The following is a 23,113-nucleotide window of genomic DNA, read 5'->3' as shown; positions in this document are numbered from 1 at the left end:
CTTAATAGTTCTCGTTCTTTTTTTCTTCTGTTTTGGTGGTGGTGTTTTTTTATCCGTTTTTTCTCCATTATTTTGTTTTGGATTCTTGTCTTTTTTTTCCTTTAAATTTTAATAATGAAGTGGCATCTATACACAATTTTTAATTAAAAAAAATTAATGTGACGGTTTGCTTCAATGGATGGAATGGAACTATGAACTTCAAACAGGAGAATCCATTTCGAAATTAATAGCTTTGTGCAGCCAAACACCTGATTGTTATGGTTTCTTTCATTTTAAGCACGAATTGGCAAGTCTAATCATCTCTCTTTTTGGATTCGGAGTGACTCAACGGCAGCCTCATTACTGGCCAATCGAATCTAATAAGATCTGTTGGTGGCGCCCCTCATGCCTGTCTGCTTTGTGAGGCACATAGTGGGGAGCCTAAAATTTGTCTTTTGGCGGACAAAAAAAAAAAAATAATACTAAGCATTTTCTTTCATTGTAGAATATCAATTTCTATAATGTGTAGTCTAAAAAAGTACTATAAACAAAATTCTAAATTTTTTTTAAAAAGGTTAAATGTTGAAAAGGCGAAATCTGTTATAAGTGATTTAGAGGTACTCTGCGTTACAATAATGACTCTAACTATTGAATCGGATCCAATTCCGTTTTGGAAATGAAACATGTATAATTGCAATCGGGGACTTTCGACATGTGAGAATCAATTGTTTATTGAAGCTCCACAGACTCTGAATAGAGGTGTTCTTCATGTCTGCCTCATGCATATACACAAACATGATAAAATTAGCCGTAATTCTCCATTGTCATTTTGAATGCTTCGCTATTAAAAGTCTTCTTTGTTTGTTAGAAGTTTGGCACAAATACAATTCTGACTAAATATTTTACAGAGTGCATGAACAAAGCCTAATTATTTTTGATTTAGTGCCCTTTTTTCTCAGAATTAATTGAAAAATAGGTGTTTGATTACTATTGTGTTTAGGTGATTTCAATCGATAAAATAGCATATGATATACCCATGCATACATCACCATTTTTGTAGAAATACCGTTATAATGCCCACTTTTCAAAAAATTCATGTCATGCCCATCCATACTATTTTTTTTTTTTTTTTTTTTTTTTTTTAATAAAATAGGCATACCTTGTCCATTTTTCAAAAAAAATACATGACCTCACCATTTTCGTAAAATGTACCCTTACCATGCCCTTTTTTTCAAAAATACATTTTTGTAAAATACATCTTTTCTCTTTACATCAAAAAATATATATACCTTTTTCTTTCAAAATATATGTATGTATATACATGTGTATGCTCATATACACATGTACTTATGTGTATTTAGATACATGCAATTATACCCATAAATACATGCATGCCACTTTTATACAATTTATATATATATATATATATATATATATGTAAATACTCATTTTTCACCCAAAAATTCTTATTTTCTCCCCAAAGCTTTTTCATATATTCATTATTTTCCTACCAAAAAAAAAAAATTAGAAAATAAAAAGTTTTTGTGTCCATGGGTTTTGTAAAATATTACTCCCACATTTTTTAGAAGTACTTGTATAAAAACACAATTCTTTGTCACATTTCCTGCATTAACGTATCATGAATCATCTTAGAAATTCACCTAAATAAATAGCCCAATTTTTGGAGCTCTTCCCATTTATTTGTAAAAAATAGGAGCATACTTTTATTTCTTAAACATGATCTCACACAAGTTTCTTTTCTTGTTTCCCCATTTGACATCTTTCCAAATGTATCCCCTCTCTCCCTTACCCCTTTCTTTGGGAATGGCTTCAGAAAGGTTACCCACTCATCAAAATCATCAAAACCATCAAACGAAGAAAAAAGATAGCTGTGGCGATTGGCGAGAGATCAGGGCGGTGGCGATCAGCATCGGTGGCGAGAGATCAGAATATGTTTATATATGGATACCCATTACCTAGGCCCAAATAAGGTAACGATGAAATTCTTACATTTTCATTATTCCTATGATCCCAAAGCAACAGCAATGTTGAGGAAAAGCCGAGTTCTTCGTCAGCCACGATCTCTCTAGTTTCCCCACAGAGCATGAACCTTTAGACCCTTTTCTCATTTGGGTGTCTCTAGTTTTACCAAAGAAAACAATATACACACTTCTAGCAGCCAAAACAAAGCTCTGCTGAACCTACGGTAATTTGTTTTAGTTCTTTATCAGATGGTTTGATGATTTGATCCAATGAGAAAAAAAGGGAGAGTGAGAGCAGCCAGAGGCAAGGAGAGAGAAAAAATGACTAAAATATAAAATCCAAGTGCTAATGCACGGTTGCAATGGTCTATGTACAATTTTACATCCACTGCTGTAGGTATTTTTTTGGGTCAAAATGTGTAAAATAAAAGATTTTTTGTAGTTTGGTGGATGCTCTAACCTTGCTTATATACATGGTTATTGTAGTTCGTGCATTTAATATTTTTTGGTAGTGTTGGGTCTAAAGAGAGAGAGGGGTAGTAAGTGAGGAAATAATAAAAAATTGTAAATAAATTAATATTTTATTGAATAGATGTGTAGAATAGATAGATTAATGTTGATATTTTGTAAAATTAAGTGTGTAAAATATAAAAAGTTAATTTTTTTTTTACAAAATAGCGGGAAAGTTTGGATAAGCTTATGCCGTTGGTCTTAGAGGGTGTTTGGTTATTGATTTCAAAACATATTGTTTAGTGTTTAAACACTAAACAATATTGTTCAAAAACAAAAAAAATATGTTTGGTCATTGATTTCAAAAAGTATTGTTTAAAAAATATTGCTCAAAACATATGTTTCAAACAATAGTTTTTGAAATCAGCTTGGGAGTGATTTTGAACAACAAAAAACATTGCTGAGTGGCATTTTCATAATTAAGGTGAACAGTATCGGTCAGCTTTTTCACACACAGTGAACAGTACCGGTCAGCTTTTAAACAATATTTTATATTTTTTTTGTACTTTGCTGATTTAAAAAATATTTATTTTGTACTTTATTCAGCTTTTTTTTACCATCTAACACACACATACCAAACACATATTTTATGTTTTTGAACACTGAAACATGTTATTTAAACCATGATACCAAACACATTTTTTTGTTTTATAAACACTAAAAACATATATTTCAATAACACTTTTTAAACTACAATTTTCACATCTTTTTAAACAATAATTTTTGAACTCTATAACCAAACGGGCCCTTAGTTTCTCAAAAAAGTTTAGACATTTTTTGGGTTTATCCAAAAATCAATGCCACGAAATACATGGCGGGAAAACTAGACCAATGAACCGCCAAAATTGAAAATTGAGCTGCATTTAGCTGTACTTAAATCAGTTGTCATAAGCAACATAAATCACCAACCAAAACCAAAAAACAAAAAACAGAAGCTACAGTCACCTGATCATTTTACTTCAGGAATTGAAGGTGTTCGCTTGGGTTTTCACATAAAACTTCGAAGCAGGTTCTTAACCAAATATTTTGTTTCTTCAAAAGCTTTTTAATATCAGATTTTTTTATGTACATTCCCTCTGTCTAGGGCTGAGATAATTGAATCTTTATGTCTGAAAAATTGTTTGAATAGAATCTATGTCTGAAAAATAAAATGTAGCTCAATAGTTAATTATTATTATTATTATCATGACTTGTACATCAGAGCATGTCTTAAGTATCCGCTTATGTGTGAAATTTTGAACTTGGTTCTGTGTTTTTTTCTGCTGCTTGAAATTAGTTTTGCCTGATAAAAGTGTTGGACTTGGATGCTGATATTATGGTCCTCGAGCATTCACATTGGGAATGCTATATGCCATATGTTGGTTCAATTTGGCATAAAAGTCCAAAACAACCTCTGCATCCAGACTAGTAAAAAGCTACTATTGCAAAAATATTTGGAATTGTGCTACAGTGCGATTCTACACTGTAGCTGAATTGTAAAACAAAATATGATATTTTATTCTAATATGTCTTAATCTGATAAAAAAAAATGCATTCATCATAAAGTAGACTCTATATGTTGAAATTCTATTTCATCTATAAATTTTTTTTTTCTAACCTTTCACAAAGCCAAGGAAACAAAATGTGTGTAAAATAAGTACTAAAATGGAGGAGCTCAGCCCATTTTTGTGAACTGATTATATTTCACTTGAGGTAACAGCATGATTAGAGCGCACAAGTTATGCAAATATGGCACATTATCAATTGATTTGAGTATATCCTTAGGGAAATATGTGTTATCATGGTTCAGTAACCTATGTGGCAACAAATGGTTATCATGGTTATTGGTTAGAGTGCTCTTGGATATTTTAGGGTGTGTTTGATGACACATAGGAAGTACAAATATTTATCATGCTCATATGATACATAATACATACCAAGCATTTTATCACATGTAATTTTGGGTGTAGGAAGTCCTTTGTTTTAAGTCTGTTTAATTTTGTTTTAAGGGTGTTTCTTTGGCTGCCTGAAGTCTTTTTTCAGTTATATGCTTCTGAAGTCTGGTAGCTATTTATGTGGCTGTTTACTGCTGTTTATGTGGCTGTTTTTATGTCTGTTTCAGTGGCAGAATTTGTCAAATCTGTTATGGGGCTGCTTTAAGTATGTTTTAAGCTATTTAAGTGTATTTAATTTTTCTGGTTGCTGTTTATGTGGCTGTTTACTGCTGTCTATGTGGCTGTTTTTTTATTTTTTATTTTTTTGTGTTTGGCTGACTAAAGTAGATATCATTTCGGTTACCAAAGCTGTAAAGTTAATGCCCTTTCTAGATTGTATACACGGTGTTATTATTAAGTATTTGGATGCTCTTTTTGTGATGAATCATACATCAGTATGTAAAGTTTATATAATAGAATATGTAAGTATTCTATTCATAAGTCTTAACATCAATTTTTTTATAAAAACTGTATTCTAGATAGGAACATACTGTATATTTTATAAGTTGTTAGAGCATCTCCAACAGCTACTGTAAAACCAAATTTGGACCACCAAACAGCACTGTTCATGCTCCAGCAGATTCTCCAAACATCCAAATTCTCCAAATTTATTTTTGAAGTTGCTACAGTGATTCTCTTAATTTAGAGAACACTGTAGCAACTCCAAACCAATTTTTCTGCTTAAAATATTATTTCAGTTACTATTATATCAATTCTTTCTCTCTCCTCCGGATTTTTTTTTTCTCTCATTCTCTCCGTTTCTCACATAATCCAAACACAAAACTCAAAACAAAATCCAAATCTTAAAATAAAATTGTATCAGAACAAGCAAATATGGAAAAAAAAAAAAAAAATTCACAACAATTCTTTCTCTCAAACATCTCTAAAAACTCAAGCATAATCAAAATACAACTCAAAAACATAATCTTAAAATTAATCAAACCATAACAATAAAAGCTAAAAAAAGAAAAAAAAAAAAAAAAAGACACAAGCTGCGTTGGGAGGAAGACGAGCGGCAGCGGCAGTGGACGACGAGCGGCGGCGGCAGAGCAGAGCCATCTAACCCATCTGTTCTTTCTCTCTCTACCTATTTCTCTGATTCTTATTACAATGAAAAAAAAAGTTGAGAAAGAGAAACGGGAGAAAGAAGATGAAAAAAAAAAAAAAAGTTGAGAAAGAGAACTGGAGAAAGAAAGAAAGACAGAGGGAGGTTCTAGAAAGTGGAAAGTAGAAAAAACAAAAAGGGAGGGGATGGGATATATGGGTATAGTGTGTGGTGGAGAAAAATCAAGAGAAAAAAAAAAAAAAAAAAAAAAAAGAAACGTATGGATGATAGAATAGAAAGAAAGAAATGAAAAAAAAAAAAAAATGATAATTTAGAAATTCTACCACAATATTTTCACAATAATTTCACAATAAATTTTAAGTAATATATTGTTATAAGCTAATATTAGTAATTAAAAATATAATTTCAGCAGTGGGTTTAAATTAGAACTAGTAACAATTTTTCACATAAGATTTTGATGTGATTCTTATGAAAGTATTGAGAAAAATGTTGTGAATATAACACTTTTTATTGAAAAATATAATTATTGGGAATGAATATAGAAAAAATAAATGATGATAAAAAAAAATAAATAAAGAATGAAGAAATAATATTTAAATGAAATAGAGAATGGAATAGAGAATCTGTTGGAAAGTGTATTTGAAAAAGTGAGTAGATAAAAGTTAAATGTCACTGTTCATTCTCCAAACAGTACAAAAATTTGGAGAAGCTGCTGGAGATGCTCTTATATTGTTAGTTTTATGTTCTCTAAACCTTTATTAATTATTTTCCTGTTTAATAATAGTGATAATTTCCTAATACTGTTGTCTTCAAGGTTGTCTCTATGGATCGCTCTCTTTTTCGCAATTTGCTTTTTGATGACTCAGATGAGGATGAGATAATAAGGCGAATTCTTAAGGATTCAACATCACCACGTAAACGTCGTTGGTATATCGAACGTGATTGTTTGGCAAGCCATAAAAGACTTTATTTCGAACGTGGATTGCATCTAGATACAAGTATGTGGATTTTTAAAGTTAGCAGGTTGAGTACATTGATATTTGGCAGGTTGCATGTATATATACATGTATGTGGATTTTAAAAATTGGTAGGTTGAGTATATTGATATTTAACAGGTTGCATATATATATATATATGTATGTATGTGGATTTTTTAAGTTGGCAAGTTGAGTACATTGATATTTGACAAGTTGCATATATATGCATGTATGTGTATTTTTAAAGTTAGTAAGTTTGAGTAAATTAATATTTAGCAGGTTCTATATATATGTGTCCATGTGTGTGGATTATTAAAGTTGGCAAGTTGAATATATTGATATTTGGCAGGATGCATCTATAAATATGTATGTAGATTTTACATTGATATTTGGCAGGTTCTTTCTCGAAAAAAAAAAAAAAAAAAGGTAGGTTGTTTAGAATAGTTGTTGAATTTGAAAAAAAAAATGATTGTTGGAAAGAAATGATAAAAGCAAAGGAAAATGTGACCGTTGGAATCAAAATGACTATTGGAAAGATTAAAAAATAATATTTTAATAAAATGGTAAAATAATAGAGTTTTGGAATTTTTGGTATATTGTAAAATGGTATGGTATAAATAATAAAATAGCTTTTTGAGATAGTAAAATAGGATAAGATAGCATTCTTGGATGTGAATGCTCTTAGCACTCAAACTGGTTGTAACATGGATTTTGGCCCAAGTAGAACATGATATAATGTTAAGTTCAAATGTCTTGCACAAGTATGTAATGTGGAAAATTGGGTTAAAAGAAAATAAGATACTATTATGAATGTAGAACCATATGCACAACCTGATCTATATTTTCTCTTTGTGGCAAAGTAGGCATGGCGCAGCGAGGGCGCAGTGACATGAATCTCAAGGGTTCTAGAAGTAAGAAGAAAAAAATGGTTGACAATAGTAATTGGAGGCCATGGTCAGAGCTCCCTGTGGGTTTGCTTGATCAGATAACGAAGTCACTAGGTGCTGTAGGCCATCTAATGTTTGGCTGCGTCTGCAGAAGATGGAGGTTGTATGCTGTAGCGCACAGGCAAGAGTTTATGATATCCCAACCTCCACTTGTTGTCTTCTTATCAGATCACGCTCAGAGAGCTTGTTACTTCTATGACATCTTTGATCAAAGGTTGTACAAGGCAGCATTGCCTAACCTTGTTGGCAAATCAATTTCTGGGTTAACTTGTGGGTACATGATCATGAAAGATAAGAAAGAAAGGAAAGATTCTCCAATTTGGCTTCTGAATCCTTTTACAAGACATGAACTCCGTTTTCCTTGCCCTCCTAAGCCTTATTCTGCTATCATCCTTGCATCTTTAGGTACACCTTCCCAGGAGTTCATTATTGTAGCTATTAACCAATTTATACAATTTTGTAGATCCACAGATGTCAGTTGGACTGTCCATGATTTGAATGACACTTTTTTTAGCAGTTCTACAGACTGTTCTGGGCAACGATGGTTTGAAGATGGAGTTGTGTTCAAGGGTAAGATATACGTTTTAACTAATCTTGGTGAAATTGGGGTACTAAATCTGAATTCTCATCCTTATGTGACCCTGCTGGAAGTAAAACGCATTGGAGAATGGAGTTTTAGAATAAAGTTGCTTGCTTTTGATGACAAGCTCTTAATGATTCATAGATTTGAGTCATTTGACTCATTTCTGTGGAAATTTGAAGTTTATGAGCTAAATTTTGCGAAGATGAAATGGGTGAAGATGCAAAACTTGAAAGATGAAGCTTTGTTTCTAAGTCTTAGGACCTCAGGATATAGCAACGTAACCAAATGGAGTGGTAGCCAACAACCTATGAATTGCATTTACAATCTTTTAGTGGGAAAATACGAATACACCTTACAATTATTGGATGGTAATTTCTCAAACTTTCCCAAATCTTTCCCCCTCCTGAAAGAAGAATGTGATACTTGCTTTGCATTAGAGTTAGAAGTTCCAAGGTGCAGAATATCTCTCCCAGGTGCTAACTTCAATACTTTATCCTGGTATTTTCCAAATCTGTCTTGCAACGTGGACGCTCTCTCTGATAACTACTTAACTAGTTAAGATTTCTCATTGTTCATGATGCTGTCTCTTATGACTAGTTAGAATTACATGTTGATCATGTACCCTGCTTCATCAATCATTTTGGCAAGGCTTGAAGCTTATATGTATTTTGTTGCTTTTCATTTCCCTATTTTTGTAACTCATTGGTTATCATTGAGAGAATTTTTTGCAACTTGGGTAGCTAGAGCCTATTTTTTCTTTTTCTTTTTTTCAGTTTTTTATTATTATATATAAATCTTTCAGAAATTCGATTTTATTATTGTTAGATCAGTAGTCCTTCTGCTTTTGTGAGTTCACTACCACCACTCCACTTGTGGATGTAGATAAAGGAAAATAAAAAGGGGCTGGGGTCAGAGCTTTATTTTTGAACAATTTATGCTTGTTTTTTCTTTTTCTTTTTTTAATATGTAACAATTGTGTATTTGTTTTAGTTGAAACTATGTTTTCACTATAAACTAATTGATATCTTGGTATAATGATTAAAGAATAATTATAATAGAGTGGATGCAATAAATTAAAATTCTATGGTATTTATTTATTTATATAAAAAGTAGGAACAAAACAATCGTGTCAATAATCAATATTACAAAATGGATCATAGAGCGTACAAGATGGGACATAGAGCTGGGCAGCATTGTCTAATGACAGGCTAACAGCAAAGATGAAAGATGGAGGATTTCAAAAGTTCAATCAGCCTTCATTAATGCTCCCCTCTTTAGCAAAAAGATCAGAACAAAGGCTGACTTCTCCATAGCAAAAATGAGGAGAAACACTATAGAGATTAAACTCCCAAATACAAGGGAATTTTATTTAAACATATAAATAAATGAAAGATCTCAAATCCAAATCTAAATCAACCCCAATTTCTTTGTATTAAAAATTATCACATTTTGATCGAGTGGTATTATATACGTAAATACTAGAAGTAAGACAAAATTTGTAGAGAGAGAATACCTTCCATGGCTTTAAATACAAAATAGAAATTATAAGTTTAATACAAAATAGAAATTATAAGTTTCAGGGAGAGAGTGATTAAAGAAGAAATTATATGGTTTGATTGAATTTTTCTGGAATTTCCCTTATCTACATAGTATTACATTAATTTGTCCCAATTTGGTCCTTCATTAGCTAGCTCTTTTTACCGATTTTCTTCTTTTGGTCAAAATTATTGTGCTCAATCATATAACTTGCATGCATGCGCACGCACACACACGTAGAGATAAAAAAATCCCAAATTCAAATCCAAAACAATCTTTGAATCTGCAACTCAAATTACCAAAACTTCAAATGAGAAATAAAATTACCATATCTTGTTCAAACAATATTTGATATATATGAACTGGAAGCAAGAAAGAGACAAAGAAAGAATACCTTCTGTGGTTTTATTTAAAGAGCAAATATTATGGATTTTAGATCGAAATTGAAAAGGAAACTCTGGGTTAAAAAAAATAAATAAATAAAATAAAAATAAAAATCAAATCTGTAGTAAACCTTTGCTTTTTAAAATAGGAAAATTATTAGGTACTCTTGGAGTACCATAAATGTATACTCTTTTCTCTCACATGAATGGTAGTACGCATTTATGGTACTTCGGGAGTATATAATAATTTTCCTTTAAAATATATAAAATTTTAGGAAGTTATTTAATTTTAATGGGAGGGATTTTAGGAAGTAAGCAATTAAGTAATCTCCCTTACTTATTGTAACTATCGAATTTATTACATAAAAAAATAAGTCTTTCTACGAGATAAATTTGAAGGAAAATTATTGCGTACTTTTAGAATATCATAAATGCATACTCCTTTCTCTCACATAAATGGTGGATCTTACTAATTAAATTCATGGTGAGACCTATTATTCATGTGAGAGGGGAGAGCACGCATTTATAGTACTCCGAGAGTATCTAATACTTTTCCAAATTTAAAGTACATATAGATAAAGTTAAGGAAACCATACTAGCTAGTATGAGAGTTTGCCTTGAAATTGACTGTACTATACACACAATACTGTTAAAAACCCAACTTCGAGTATTTATTACCTTTAAATAAATTTAACTTGTACAACTCTAACATATCACGTTCACCACCAATATGGCTAAATTGCATGTACCATAGTTTGTTGTTTTCCTTGCTAAACTTTATAGGATTTGAAACTGTAGCTACTTGCAACTAATTTCTCGATCAACTTTATATTGTTTGTCTACTTTGTATCCGTTCCTTGTCACTAAGGATCATTTGGCTATTTTCATCACAAATAAGCACAATCTAATATAAATCATTCAATACTCTTTGAGATCCAAGGTATCCCAATGACCAAGCACGCTACAATATCATTGCTCATTAGGATCAATCATGCTCCCATTGTAAGACTAGTACTTGTTAGAAGTATGTGATTAAATAATTAAATTCACCATATTCCAATAGTTTAAACTTTTGGGACAATCAATAATTTAACATAGTATTATAGCTAGAGGTGATAAAAACATTCGAATCCAAAACCCAAGATTATAATAGTTTATTATTACATGATAAGACAAAATGTAGATGTGCATTATTAACCTCTTTGTAATATAATTTTTTTTCAGCGACCCAAAATCATTTCGAGGGTTTTCTTTTTAATTTTTTATTAATCTTTACATGCATATCCTGCGCTGGATAGTAGAGGATAAAATCCTTTTATCTTGTTTTTGGAACAGCTGAACAGCCAACACGACACTATTGATGTGCCACAAACTTTGGGAAATAAATACTTGGAAAGTTTGAAGATTTCTTTTAAACTAAAACCAAAGATACACAAGTATAAGTGCTGTGGGGTGTGAGGGGCAAGGGTTGAAGTTCAAGTCTCCAGGAGGGAACTTCACACACATATACACTTAGATTAAGCTAGAGTATAATTTATATATTGTAAAAAATAAAAAACCAAAGATACACAAAAAAACAAAAAAAGTACATTTTTTTAATCTCAATTTTTTTTTAATGGCCTTTCCCTCTGTTTATTTGAGCATTGGTTTTAAGGTTTTTTTTTTTTTTTTTTGGGGGGGGGGGGGGGGGGGGTGGTGTGAGCATTGGTTTTAAGGTTTTTTTTTTTTTTTTTTGGGGGGGGGGGGGGGGGGGGGTGGTGTGGACATATTGTCTCTAAGGCCTTTCATTTTCCTACTACCATCTGTCATCTAATTAATGTTGGGTTTTATTGTGTCAATATGTCATGTTCAAGTTAAGGTGCATGCATGAGTAAATTGTTTTTTTGTGTACAAAGTATGTGTACTATGTGATTGAAGAAATGTCAGAATGAGTAGAATTTATATGGTGCTCTTATTGTGATACTTTTGCAGCAGCAATTGTGCCTAAAAAAAAGAAAATGTAGCTCAATAATCAGTTTTGTTATGCCTTGTATCTCAAAGCACGTTTTAAGCATCTGTATATATGTGTAATTTTACACTTCCTTGGTGAGAGGTTGACATCTTCTAAGATGAATAATATAACATGCTATAAGTCTAAATGTGTAGCACAAGCGTGTAGATGTTTATTTAGATTCATAAATAGAATCTGATCAATATTTCTTTTTGTGGGAAGGTAGGCAGAGAGTCAGAGACATGAATCTCAAGGGGCAAAAATTCCTTTATTGCATTTTGTTTATCGAAAAATTTCCTTAATCACATTCTTTTTCGTTCTGTGTATCAAAAAAATATATCTTCTTTTCTTAATTACATTCTTCTTATTTCGTTTATCGATAAAACTAGACCCATTATTTTTTTAGTTTATCAAAAAAAAATTTAAGCCACGAAATGAATGTCAGTTAAATTGACGACCACCGATTCCACTAAACTTCCAAACCAAGTTATCATATCAAACCTAAAAAAAATTAAGTCTGGTTTGAATTTTGATTGCTTTACGGCAATAATGCATCTTATAAGCGGGTGACATGAAACAAGAACATACCCCAAAACAAAGAGTCATAGACAAGACTAGCTATAGCCACCGGATCATCACTACAAGACGTTAAGGTGAACCCCCTCCCCCATTCTAAATTTTCCTTTTGGTAAGTCCCCATTCTAAATTTTCTACATACTGTGCAGCTCAATAATCTACTTTATCATTCTGTTTACCTCGTAGCATGTTATATGAGTCGATATATCTGTCATTTTGCACTTCCTTAGTTATGTACTTACGTTTTTTCTATGCTTTTCTATGATGAGTATTTTATGGGGTTTTGGCAAATGGTGTGGTCAATGCTGGGGAAAATACTATGCTATACATAAGTGGGTGTAATGATTCTGAATCTATTAGTTTTTTTTAATTAGTGTTATATATGAGAAAGACCAGGGATACAACTTTTGTGCAATAATTCTAATCATAATTTTGATGTAATAGACTATAAGTGGTAAAGAAAATATGGTGGATTTATATATAAGTGATTGTCTACCATGCATAGACGTCCAATTCAACAAGTTGTGACAAATAGTAACGACCTAGAAGGATTAGTTAGGGGTGGCAATTCGTGTTTGCGTGTTGGGTTGAGTTGTAAGTATTATGTTATATGGGTCAACTCGAACCTGGCCTGTTTAATAAATGGGTCAGGATTCCTCAACCATAACACGGCCTGTTTATTAAACGGGTAACCCAACACGACACATTTAACCCGTTTAATTAGTAGGTCATAATAGGGTTGACACAAATGACTTGTTAATAACCTGTTTGAATAATAAAGCCTAACTAACCCGAACAACCTGTTTAATTAATAGGTTAAACTTAACCCGAATAACTTGTTATCAACTCTCATACATCTAAAATTATAATTCAACCATAAATCAAGTAATAAAAATTCAAATAATAACGAAAGCAAATATTCTTTCATTCCTTCAAAATAAAATTACTAGTCCAAAAGGTTCCAACCTCCATACAATCAAATTTAATAATATGTCAAAGTGCCATAATAATAAAAACCAAAATTATTACATGGCATCCAAGAGCCATATAAAAAACTTTAAAGACATTACATATTAAGAAATTAAAAACCAAAATGATTACATATATGGCATATCAAAATATGCATAATGGCAAAATCCAAGTGCTATATCAAAAAGTAAAAGTCATCATTGATTAAGGGACTGGATTCATTGAGGGTTCAATTGAAGAGGTGTCTTCCTTGTTCTCATCCTTATTGATATTCATGTTCATTATATCTTCAATGAGCTCTTCCAATTGTGATTGTGCAAGTTCTACATCAAAAAAATTTAATGAAACATTAAAAACTTATCAAATCATTATAAATAAGAAATTTAGAAATTGTGGATAATCAAGCAATTGAATCAATTAAATAAATAATAGCCATTCGCATAGTAGTAATTACAAGTAATGAACTTGTGTTGTCTACCAAGTCTGCCAAAACAACATCTATAAACAAATGTATTCTGCCAAAACAACATCTATACAACAATTTATATCCAGGGGAAACTAAGACCTTGGTTTATTGTTCTATACTACTATTTGACATTTTATGGAAATGAAGGTATCATATCATCTACTAAATTACCGAAAAACAAAACAAAATTAAAACCTATTAGAACCCAACACAAATTTCTAGTAGGTTTCTCTAACTTACTGTTATAGTGTTATACAAGACCAGTGAAAGGGGTATTAACAATAACATTTTCATTTAACATGAACATAGAAGAAAAAGTTGATCAGGCCAATATTCATTCTTTCCTTAATCTGTAAGTTCACTAGAGATTGGGTCATAAGTTGCTGCCATGACTCGTAACGTCAATCAGACCTTGCTGCCATGATTCATAACGTATATCAAACCATAAAATGGGTAGTGGAGTAGAACATTGAAAGGACAAATAAAGCATTCTACCAGATTTATCATCAAAATAAAATTTGACTTTTAAAGATAATAGTATGGAATGTTGTTTGCACTGAAGCACAATCAGGTGAATCATCTCACCTGAGACAAAGTTTCCCATTTATATCTATCCTATAATTAGAGTTTTATTTTCAAAAAATCATCATAAAACTTAAAACTCATTCAGCCAACATGTAAATAAAAAATACATTACCTATATCAGCATATAACTAGTCTCTTGTACAAACCAATGCCTCCACAACATCAGGCTTAAGTGCACTCCTGAATTGATCAATGACTCGTCCCCCAACACTAAAAGTGGATTTTGAAGCAACCGTAGAAATAGGAATGCTCAAAATATCACGAGCCATGGCAATAAGTTCTGGATATCGAAATTCATTTCCCTTCCAAAAAGCTAGTATGTCTAGTTTTGCATTCCTATCCACTCTTGGTTCATCCAAGTAGAGCTCCAATTGTGTTTTTTGTGCTTCCCTACCCACATCCATACTATGAAAGGAATCAAATTCCTACATATAAAAACAATATAATAAATGTTAATCTAAGTAGAATATAAATCTCATAATATAAATTAAAAAGAAAAAGAAAAGAATAATAATAAAATAACATACTTGCATCATAGACAAAGATCCCTCATTAGCATACTGTTCTTCAGTTTCTTGAGTAGCTTGACTAGCCATTCCGGAAGATGTTGAAGGTGTAGGAACATTACTCACATATTCTCCAAACAAAGCAAATAATTTCTCACGAACCTTCAAATATTGGAGTGAACTACCATACCCATAAAGCTTTTGATAGCACCAATCAATAAAAGGCAGCTTATACCTAGGGTCCAAGACCATTGTTACGGCCAAAACAACACTAAACTCTATCCAATACTTCTCAAATTTCACAAGCATTTGATCTGCCATTTTTCTCATATACTCATCCTCACTATCACTTTCTTTCTTCAAGGTAAAATAAACAATAAAAACTTGTGGAAAATACAAGTTAGCTGTTGGATATTTTATGCTAGAAAAGACTAATGTAGCATCATAAAAAACAGCCAAGAACTTCTTAATTTTTTCTGCCTTTTTTCACTCATCAACAGTAGGACAATGCTTAAAATTATAGTCAGTTAACTCTAGGTGTTGAAAAGCACGTCAATAATAGAGAGCACTTTGAAGCATTAAAAATGTAGAATTCCATCTAGTAGGCACATCTTGCCTTAAACCTTTCTTACTATCCAAATCCATTTGTTTAACAGATTCATAAAAACTTTTTTTTCCTCCCTTGTGAGCCTCTTACATACTTAATGCTCTCACGAATTTTTTGGACAACAACATCAATTTCTTTCAAACCATCTTGTACAACCAAAGTGAGAATATGAGCACAACAACGAAGATGAAAGAATTCACCATTACAAACAAGTGCTTTCTTATTTATCAATTGAGTTCTTAGCATGTCAATAGAAACATCATTGGAAGAAGCATTGTCCAATGTCACACAAAAAATCTTATTCTCAATACCCCACATAGATAGCAATTTATAGACCTTTTCAAACAAAGACACACCATTATGTGGTGGTGGCATATGACAAAAGTTCAACACTCTTTTCTGTAAGACCCAATCAGCATTAATAAAATGAGCTGTAACACACATATAAGCATCAGTAGCTATAGAAGTCCACAAATCAGATGTCAAACAAACTCTACCAGGAGCAGATGTCAAGACAAATTTCATCCTTTCTTTTTCCCTCTTATACATCTTAACCAAATCATTCTTAGCAGTATTTCTAGAGATATTAGGGACATCAACACACAAGTAAGAAAAAATTGCCCGTATACCAACATACTCAACAAACCGGAAAGGTAATTCATGCATTGTAATAGCAGCACATAACAACTCCCTAAATTTTTCAAGATCAAATTTAGGTGAACTTACAGACATTGCATTTTGGCCAAGTATAAGCTAGCCAACATCCCTTGTGTCTTTTCTTGGACATACATCCAAATGGCGCTTCAAATTTCCTGTACCGTATGCTCCGACAGCAATATATTCCTTTCCACACTTCTTGCATTTACATGTAGGCTTTTCTTCATCTTTTGTAGGAAGCAGCTCAAAGAAACTCCAAACATATGAAGTCCTCCTTTTTTTGTCTTTGTTATTTGTCTTATTCTTAGACTTAGTCTTAGCCTTCTTTGGCGGAGGAAGTTCAGCCACTTCATCAAGTTCATCTTCTAAGTCAATGTCCTCTCCTTCATACTTAATTTCAATAGGTATCATCTCATCACTTTCCATCTAGGCCAATTTAAAGAAAAATTATTGATTAGAAATTTAGTAATACTAAGATGAAAAAAACAAATAAACTTGAAAAGAAATCATAAAGAACGACAAATAAATTCAAAATCAACAAAACAATCAAACAAATCTACTATGCCTATTAGTACTAAACAGTGAACATTACAATGATTAACACAAAATACAAATTGATCTTCAATTATTTTATTTTAAGATTATTAAAACAGAAAATAATTGAAAAGAAATTAGAGAGCAAGACATATTATTTTAAAATAAAAAAAGAGATAAACATATCTGATCTCTCATTAGTACTAAAAATCAACAGTATGGTGATTAACACAAAAAAACAAATGGATTTTTCTGCAATCTGTTTTTCTGCACAGTTTTTTTCTGTCTATTTTTCTGCACAATTTTTCTACTATGTGTTTTGTTTTCTATGTTTTTTTTTTTTTTTGCATAGTTTTTTTGCAGTATCTGTTTTCTGCACAGTTTTTCTGCCGTGTTGTTTTATGCAGAAATAGGTCTGATTTCCCCTGTACTGTTTATTATCTTGTTGGTTTTCTGCAGTATATGGTTCTTATGTACTGATTATTATACTTAATGTAATAAAATTTCTATTTTCTTTTTTAAAAAGGAGAAAATAATCAACATGATAGTGATTAACAAAATAAAGGAACGGATCTACAATTATTTTATTTTAAGATGATAGATAAAAAGAAACTTGAAAATAAATCAGAACAAGACCCAATTATTTTAAAATCAACAAAAAAACAATGATTGACACAATAAAAAAGATCTACAATTATTGAAAATTCATTAGTAAGAAAGCAAAATAAAAATATATAACATATATTCCTTGCTAGTGGTGGATTTGGTGGTTGAAAGCTGAGGAAAGAGAACTTCTGAAGCTGTGAAGTCGTGAAGAAGAACACAAAGCAGAGAGGCCAGCCACGACTTTGAGGGGAAGAGAAACTAAAAGGGTCGGCTAGGGATTTGAGGGGAAAAGTGAGTAGAGGATTGAAAGACATGGGGAGGCTAGGGTTTTGATTTTATGTTGTAGATTCAATGTTTCTGTAGAAGTGTAAAGAGGATTGGTTGGAGTTTTGAGGAGAAGAAGAAGAGTCGGAGACAAAGAGTAAAGACTGATGATGAAAACGAAGAGACAATAGACTAAGAAAGTCGTGAGGTTAGGTTCTGACTCAAGAGAAGAGATGACAGATAAGTTTATATACTTAGGTTATAAGGGTAAAATGGTAAAATTACCTTTATAAGCTAATCGGGTCAAATAGGTTAAACATGTTAAACACGAACACGACTTGTTTAATAAATGGGTCAGCCATGTCAACCCGAATATGACCTGGACCCGTTTAACCTCAACCCATGACTTGTTTATAAACGGGTTAGTCATGTTGGGTTCGAGGGTTCTAGGTCATGTTGAAGTTTGCCACCCCTAGTCATGGGTTGAGGTTAAACTGGTTTGGGTCATATTCGGGTTGACATGGCTAACCCGTTTATTAAATGGGTCGTGTTCATGTTTAACCCGTTTGACCTGATTAGCTTATAAAGATAATTTTACCATTTTACCCTTATAACCTAGGTATATAAGCTTATCTATCATCTCTTCTCTTGAGTCAGAACCTAACCTCACGCCTCTCTCAGTCTATTGTCTCTTCGTTTTCATCATCAGTCTTTACTCTTTGTCTCCGACTCTTCTTCTTCTCCTCAAAACTCCAACCAATCCTCTTTACACTTCTACAGATACATTGAATCTACAATATAAAATCAAAACCCCAGCCTTCCCATGTCTTTCAATCCTCTACTCACTTTTCTCCTCAAATCCCTAGCCGACACTTTTAGTTTCTCTTCCCTTCAAAATCGTGGTTGGCCTCTCTGCTCTGTGTTCTTCTTCAGGACTTCACAGCTTCACAAGTTCTCTTTCTTCAGCTTTCAACCACCGAATCCACCACTAGCAAGGTATATATGTTATATATTTTTATTTTGCTTTCTTACTAATGAAATTTTCAATAATTGTAGATCTTTTTTATTGTGTCAATCATTGTTTTTTTGTTGATTTTAAAATAATTAGGTCTTGCTTTGATTTATTTTTCCAGTTTCTTTTTATCTATCATCTTCAAATAAAACAATTGTAGATCTGTTCCGTTATTTTGTTAATCACTATCATGTTGATTATTTTCTCCTTTTTAAAAAAGAAAATAGAAATTTTATTACATTACATATAATAATCAGTACATAAGAACCATATATTGCAGAAAACCAACAAGATAATAAACAATACAGGGGAAATCAGACCTATTTCTACAGAAAAAAACATTGCAGAAAACTGATACTGCAGAAAAAATGTGCAAAAAAACAAACACAGAAAAAAAAAACACAGCAAAAAAACTGTGCAGAAAAATAGACACAGAAAAACAGATTGCAAAAAAATGCATTTGTTTTTTGTGTTAATCACCATACTGCTGATTTTTAGTACTAATGGGAGATCAGATATGTTTATCACTTTTTTTATTTTAAAATAATCTATCTTGCTCTCCAATTTCTTTTCTAAAATTTTCTGTTTTAATCATCTTAAAATAAAATAATTGAAGACCAGTTTGTATTTTGTGTTAATCATTGTAATGTTGACTGTTTAGTACTAATAGGCATGGTAGATTTGTTTGATTGTTTTGTTGATTTTAAATTTATTTGTCATTCTTTATGATTTCTTTTCAAGTTTATTTGTTTTTGTCATCTTAGTATTACTAAATTTCTAATCAATAATTTTTCTTTAAATTGGCCTAGATGGAAAGTGATGAGATGATACCTATTAAAATTAAGTATGAAGGAGAGGACATTGACTTAGAAGATGAACTTGATGAACTGGCTGAACTTCCTCCGCCAAAGAAGGCTAAGACTAAGTTTAAGAATAAGACAAATAACAAAGACAACAAAAGGAGGAGGACTTCATATGTTTGGAATTTCTTTGAGTTGCTTCCTACAAAAGATGAAGAAAAGCCTACATGTAAATGCAAGAAGTGTGGAAAGGAATATATTGCTGCCGGAGCATACGGTACAGGAAATTTGAAGCGCCATTTGAATGTATGTCCAAGAAAAGACACAAGAGATGTTGGCCAGCTTATACTTGGCCAAAATGCAATGTCTGTAAGTTCACCTAAATTTGATCCTGCAAAATTTAGGGAGTTGTTATGTGCTGCTACTACAATGCATGAATTACCTTTCCGGTTTGTTGAGTATGTTGGTATACGGGCAATTTTTTCTTACTTGTGTGTTGATGTCCCTAATATCTCTAGAAATACTGCTAAGAATGATTTGGTTAAGATGTATAAGAGGGAAAAAGAAAGGATGAAATTTGTCTTGACATCGGCTCTTGGTAGAGTTTGTATGACATCTGATTTGTGGACTTCTATAGCTATTGATGGTTATATGTGTGTTATAGCTCATTTTATTAATGTTGATTGGGTCTTACAGAAAAGAGTGTTGAACTTTTGTCATATGCCACCACCACATAATGGTGTGTCTTTGTTTGAAAAGGTCTATAAATTGCTATCTATGTGGGGTATTGAGAATAAGATTTTTTGTGTGACGTTGGACAATGCTTCTTCCAATGATGTTTCTATTGACATGCTAAGAACTCAATTGATAAATAAGAAAGCACTTGTTTGTAATGGTGAATTTTTACATCTTCGTTGTTGTGCTCATATTCTCAATTTGGTTGTACAAGATGGTTTGAAAGAAATTGATGTTGTTGTCCAAAAAATCCGTGAGAGCATTAAGTATGTAAGAGGCTCACAAGGGAAGAAAATTTTTTTTTTATGAATTTGTTAAACAAATGGATTTGGATGGTAAGAAAGGTTTAAGGCAAGATGTTCCTACTAGATGGAATTCTACATTTTTAATGCTTCAAAGTGCTCTCTATTATCGACGTGCTTTTCAACACCTAGAGTTAACTGACTATAATTTTAAGCATTGTCCTACTGTTGATGAGTGAAAAAAGGCAGAAAAAAATTAAGAAGTTCTTGGCTGTTTTTTATGATGCTACATTAGTCTTTTCTAGCACAAAATATCCAACAGCTAACTTGTATTTTCCACAAGTTTTTATTGTTTATTTTACCTTGAAGAAAGAAAGTGATAGTGAGGATGAGTATATGAGAAAAATGGCAGATCAAGTGCTTGTGAAATTTGAGAAGTATTGGATAGAGTTTAGTGTTGTGTTGGCCGTAACAGTGGTCTTGGACCCTAGGTATAAGCTGCCTTTTATTGATTGGTGCTATCAAAAGCTTTATGGGTATGGTAGTTCACTCCAATATTTGAAGGTTCGTGAGAAATTATTTGCTTTGTTTGGAGAATATGTGAGTAATGTTCCTACACCTTCAACATCTTCCGAAATGGCTGGTCAAGCTACTTAAGAAACTGAAGAACAGTATGCGAATGAGGGATCTTTGTCTATGATGCAAGTATGTTATTTTATTATTATTCTTTTCTTTTTCTTTTTAATTTATATTATGAGATTTATATTCTACTTAGATTAACATTTATTATATTGTTTTTATATGTAGGAATTTGATTCCTTTCATAGTATGGATGTGGGTAGGGAAGCACAAAAAACACAATTGGAGCTCTACTTGGATGAACCAAGAGTGGATAGGAATGCAAAACTAGACATACTAGATTTTTGGAAGGGAAATGAATTTCGGTATCCAGAACTTGTTGCCATGGCTCGTGATATTTTGAGCATTCCTATTTCTATGGTTGCTTCAAAATCCACTTTTAGTGTTGGGGGACGAGTCATTTGATCAATTCAGGAGTGCACTTAAGCCTGATGTTGTGGAGGCATTGGTTTGTACAAGAGACTGGTTATATGCAGATATAGGTAATGTATTTTTTATTTACATGTTGGTTGAATGAGTTTTAAGTTTTATGATGATTTTTTGAAAATAAAACTCTAATTATAGGATAGATATAAATGGGAAACTTTGTCTTAGGTGAGATGATTCACCTGATTGTGCTTCAGTGCAAACAACATTTCATACTATTATCTTTAAAAGTCAAATTTTATTTTGATGATAAATCTGGTAGAATGCTTCATTTGTCCTTTCAATGTTCTACTCCACACCCATTTTATGGTTTGATATACGTTATGAATCATGGCAGCAAGGTCTTATTGACGTTATGAGTCATGGCAGCAACTTATGACCCAATCTCCAGTGAACTTACAGATTAAGGAAAGAATGAATATTGGCCTAATCAACTTTTTCTTCTATGTTCATGTTAAATGAAAATGTTATTGTTAATACCCCTTTCACTGGTCTTGTATAACATTATAACAGTAAGTTAGAGAAACCTACTAGAAATTTGTGTTGGGTTCTAATAGGTTTTACTTTTGTTTTGTTTTTCGATATTTTAGTATATGATATGATCCCTTCATTTCCATAAAATGTCAAATAGTAGTATAGAACAATAAACCAAGGTCTTAGTTTCCTCTGGATATAAATTGTTGTATAGATGTTGTTTTGGCAGAATACATTTGTTTATAGATATTGTTTTGGCAGAATACATTTGTTTGTAGATGTTGTTTTGGCAGACTTGGTAGACATCACAAGTTCATTACTAGTAATTAATACTATGTGAATGGCTATTATTTATTTAATTGATTCAATTGCTTGATTATCCACAGTTTCTAAATTTCTTATTTATAATGCTTTGATAAGTTTTTAATGTTTCATTAAATTTTTTTGATGTAGAACTTGCACAATCACACTTGGAAGAGCTCACTGAAAATATAATGAACATGAATATCAATAAGGATGAGAACAAGGAAGACACCTCTTCAATGGAACCCTTAATGGATCCAGTCCCTTACTCAATGATGACTTTTACTTTTTGATATGGCACTTGGATTTTGCCATTATGGATATTTTGATATGCCATATATGTAATCATTTTGGTTTTTAATTTCTTAATATGTAATGTCTTTAAAGTTTTTTATATGGCACTTGGATGCCATGTAATAATTTTGGTTTTTTTTATTATGGCACTTTGACATATTATTAAATTTGATTGTATGGAGGTTGGAACCTTTTGGACTAGTAATTTTATTTTGAAGGAATGAAAGAATATTTTCTTTCGTTATTATTTGAATTTTTATTACTTGATTTATGGTTGAATTATAATTTTAGATGTATGAGAGTTGATAACAGGTTATTCGAGTTAAGTTTAACCTATTAATGAAATAGGTTTTTTGGATTAGTTAGGATTTATTATTGAAACAGGTTATTAACAGGTCATTTGTGTCAACCCTATTATGACCTACTAATTAAATGGGTTAAATGTGTCGTGTCGGGTTACCCGTTTAATAAACAGGTCGTGTTAGGGTTGAG

At 31.8% G+C, this 23,113-nt stretch overlaps 1 protein-coding gene across 1 annotated transcript; it reads left to right on the top strand.

Moving 5' to 3' along the window:
- Positions 1-3,382: 3,382 nt before the first annotated feature.
- Positions 3,383-8,702, top strand: LOC126715011 (putative F-box protein At4g17565). Its single transcript, XM_050415439.1, has 3 exons — positions 3,383-3,480; positions 6,325-6,508; positions 7,351-8,702. The coding sequence occupies exons 2-3, from the start codon at positions 6,334-6,336 to the stop codon at positions 8,574-8,576; spliced, it is 1,401 nt and encodes a 466-aa protein (XP_050271396.1). The 5' UTR covers positions 3,383-3,480; positions 6,325-6,333; the 3' UTR covers positions 8,577-8,702.
- Positions 8,703-23,113: the final 14,411 nt, after the last annotated feature.

This window comes from Quercus robur, chromosome 2 (assembly GCF_932294415.1).
Source record: "Quercus robur chromosome 2, dhQueRobu3.1, whole genome shotgun sequence".
Classification (NCBI taxonomy): domain Eukaryota; kingdom Viridiplantae; phylum Streptophyta; class Magnoliopsida; order Fagales; family Fagaceae; genus Quercus; species Quercus robur.
Note: the sequence above shows the minus strand (reverse complement) of the source record. Positions and strands in the feature narration are given on the sequence as shown.

Excerpts from the sequence above, each read along its gene's own strand:
- LOC126715011 (XM_050415439.1), top strand. The coding sequence starts at position 6,334 with ATGGATCGCTCTCTTTTTCGCAATTTGCTTTTTGATGACTCAGATGAG. Across the intron at positions 6,509-7,350 it reads TGGATTGCATCTAGATACAA|GCATGGCGCAGCGAGGGCGC; the intron begins GTATGTGGATTT and ends GTGGCAAAGTAG.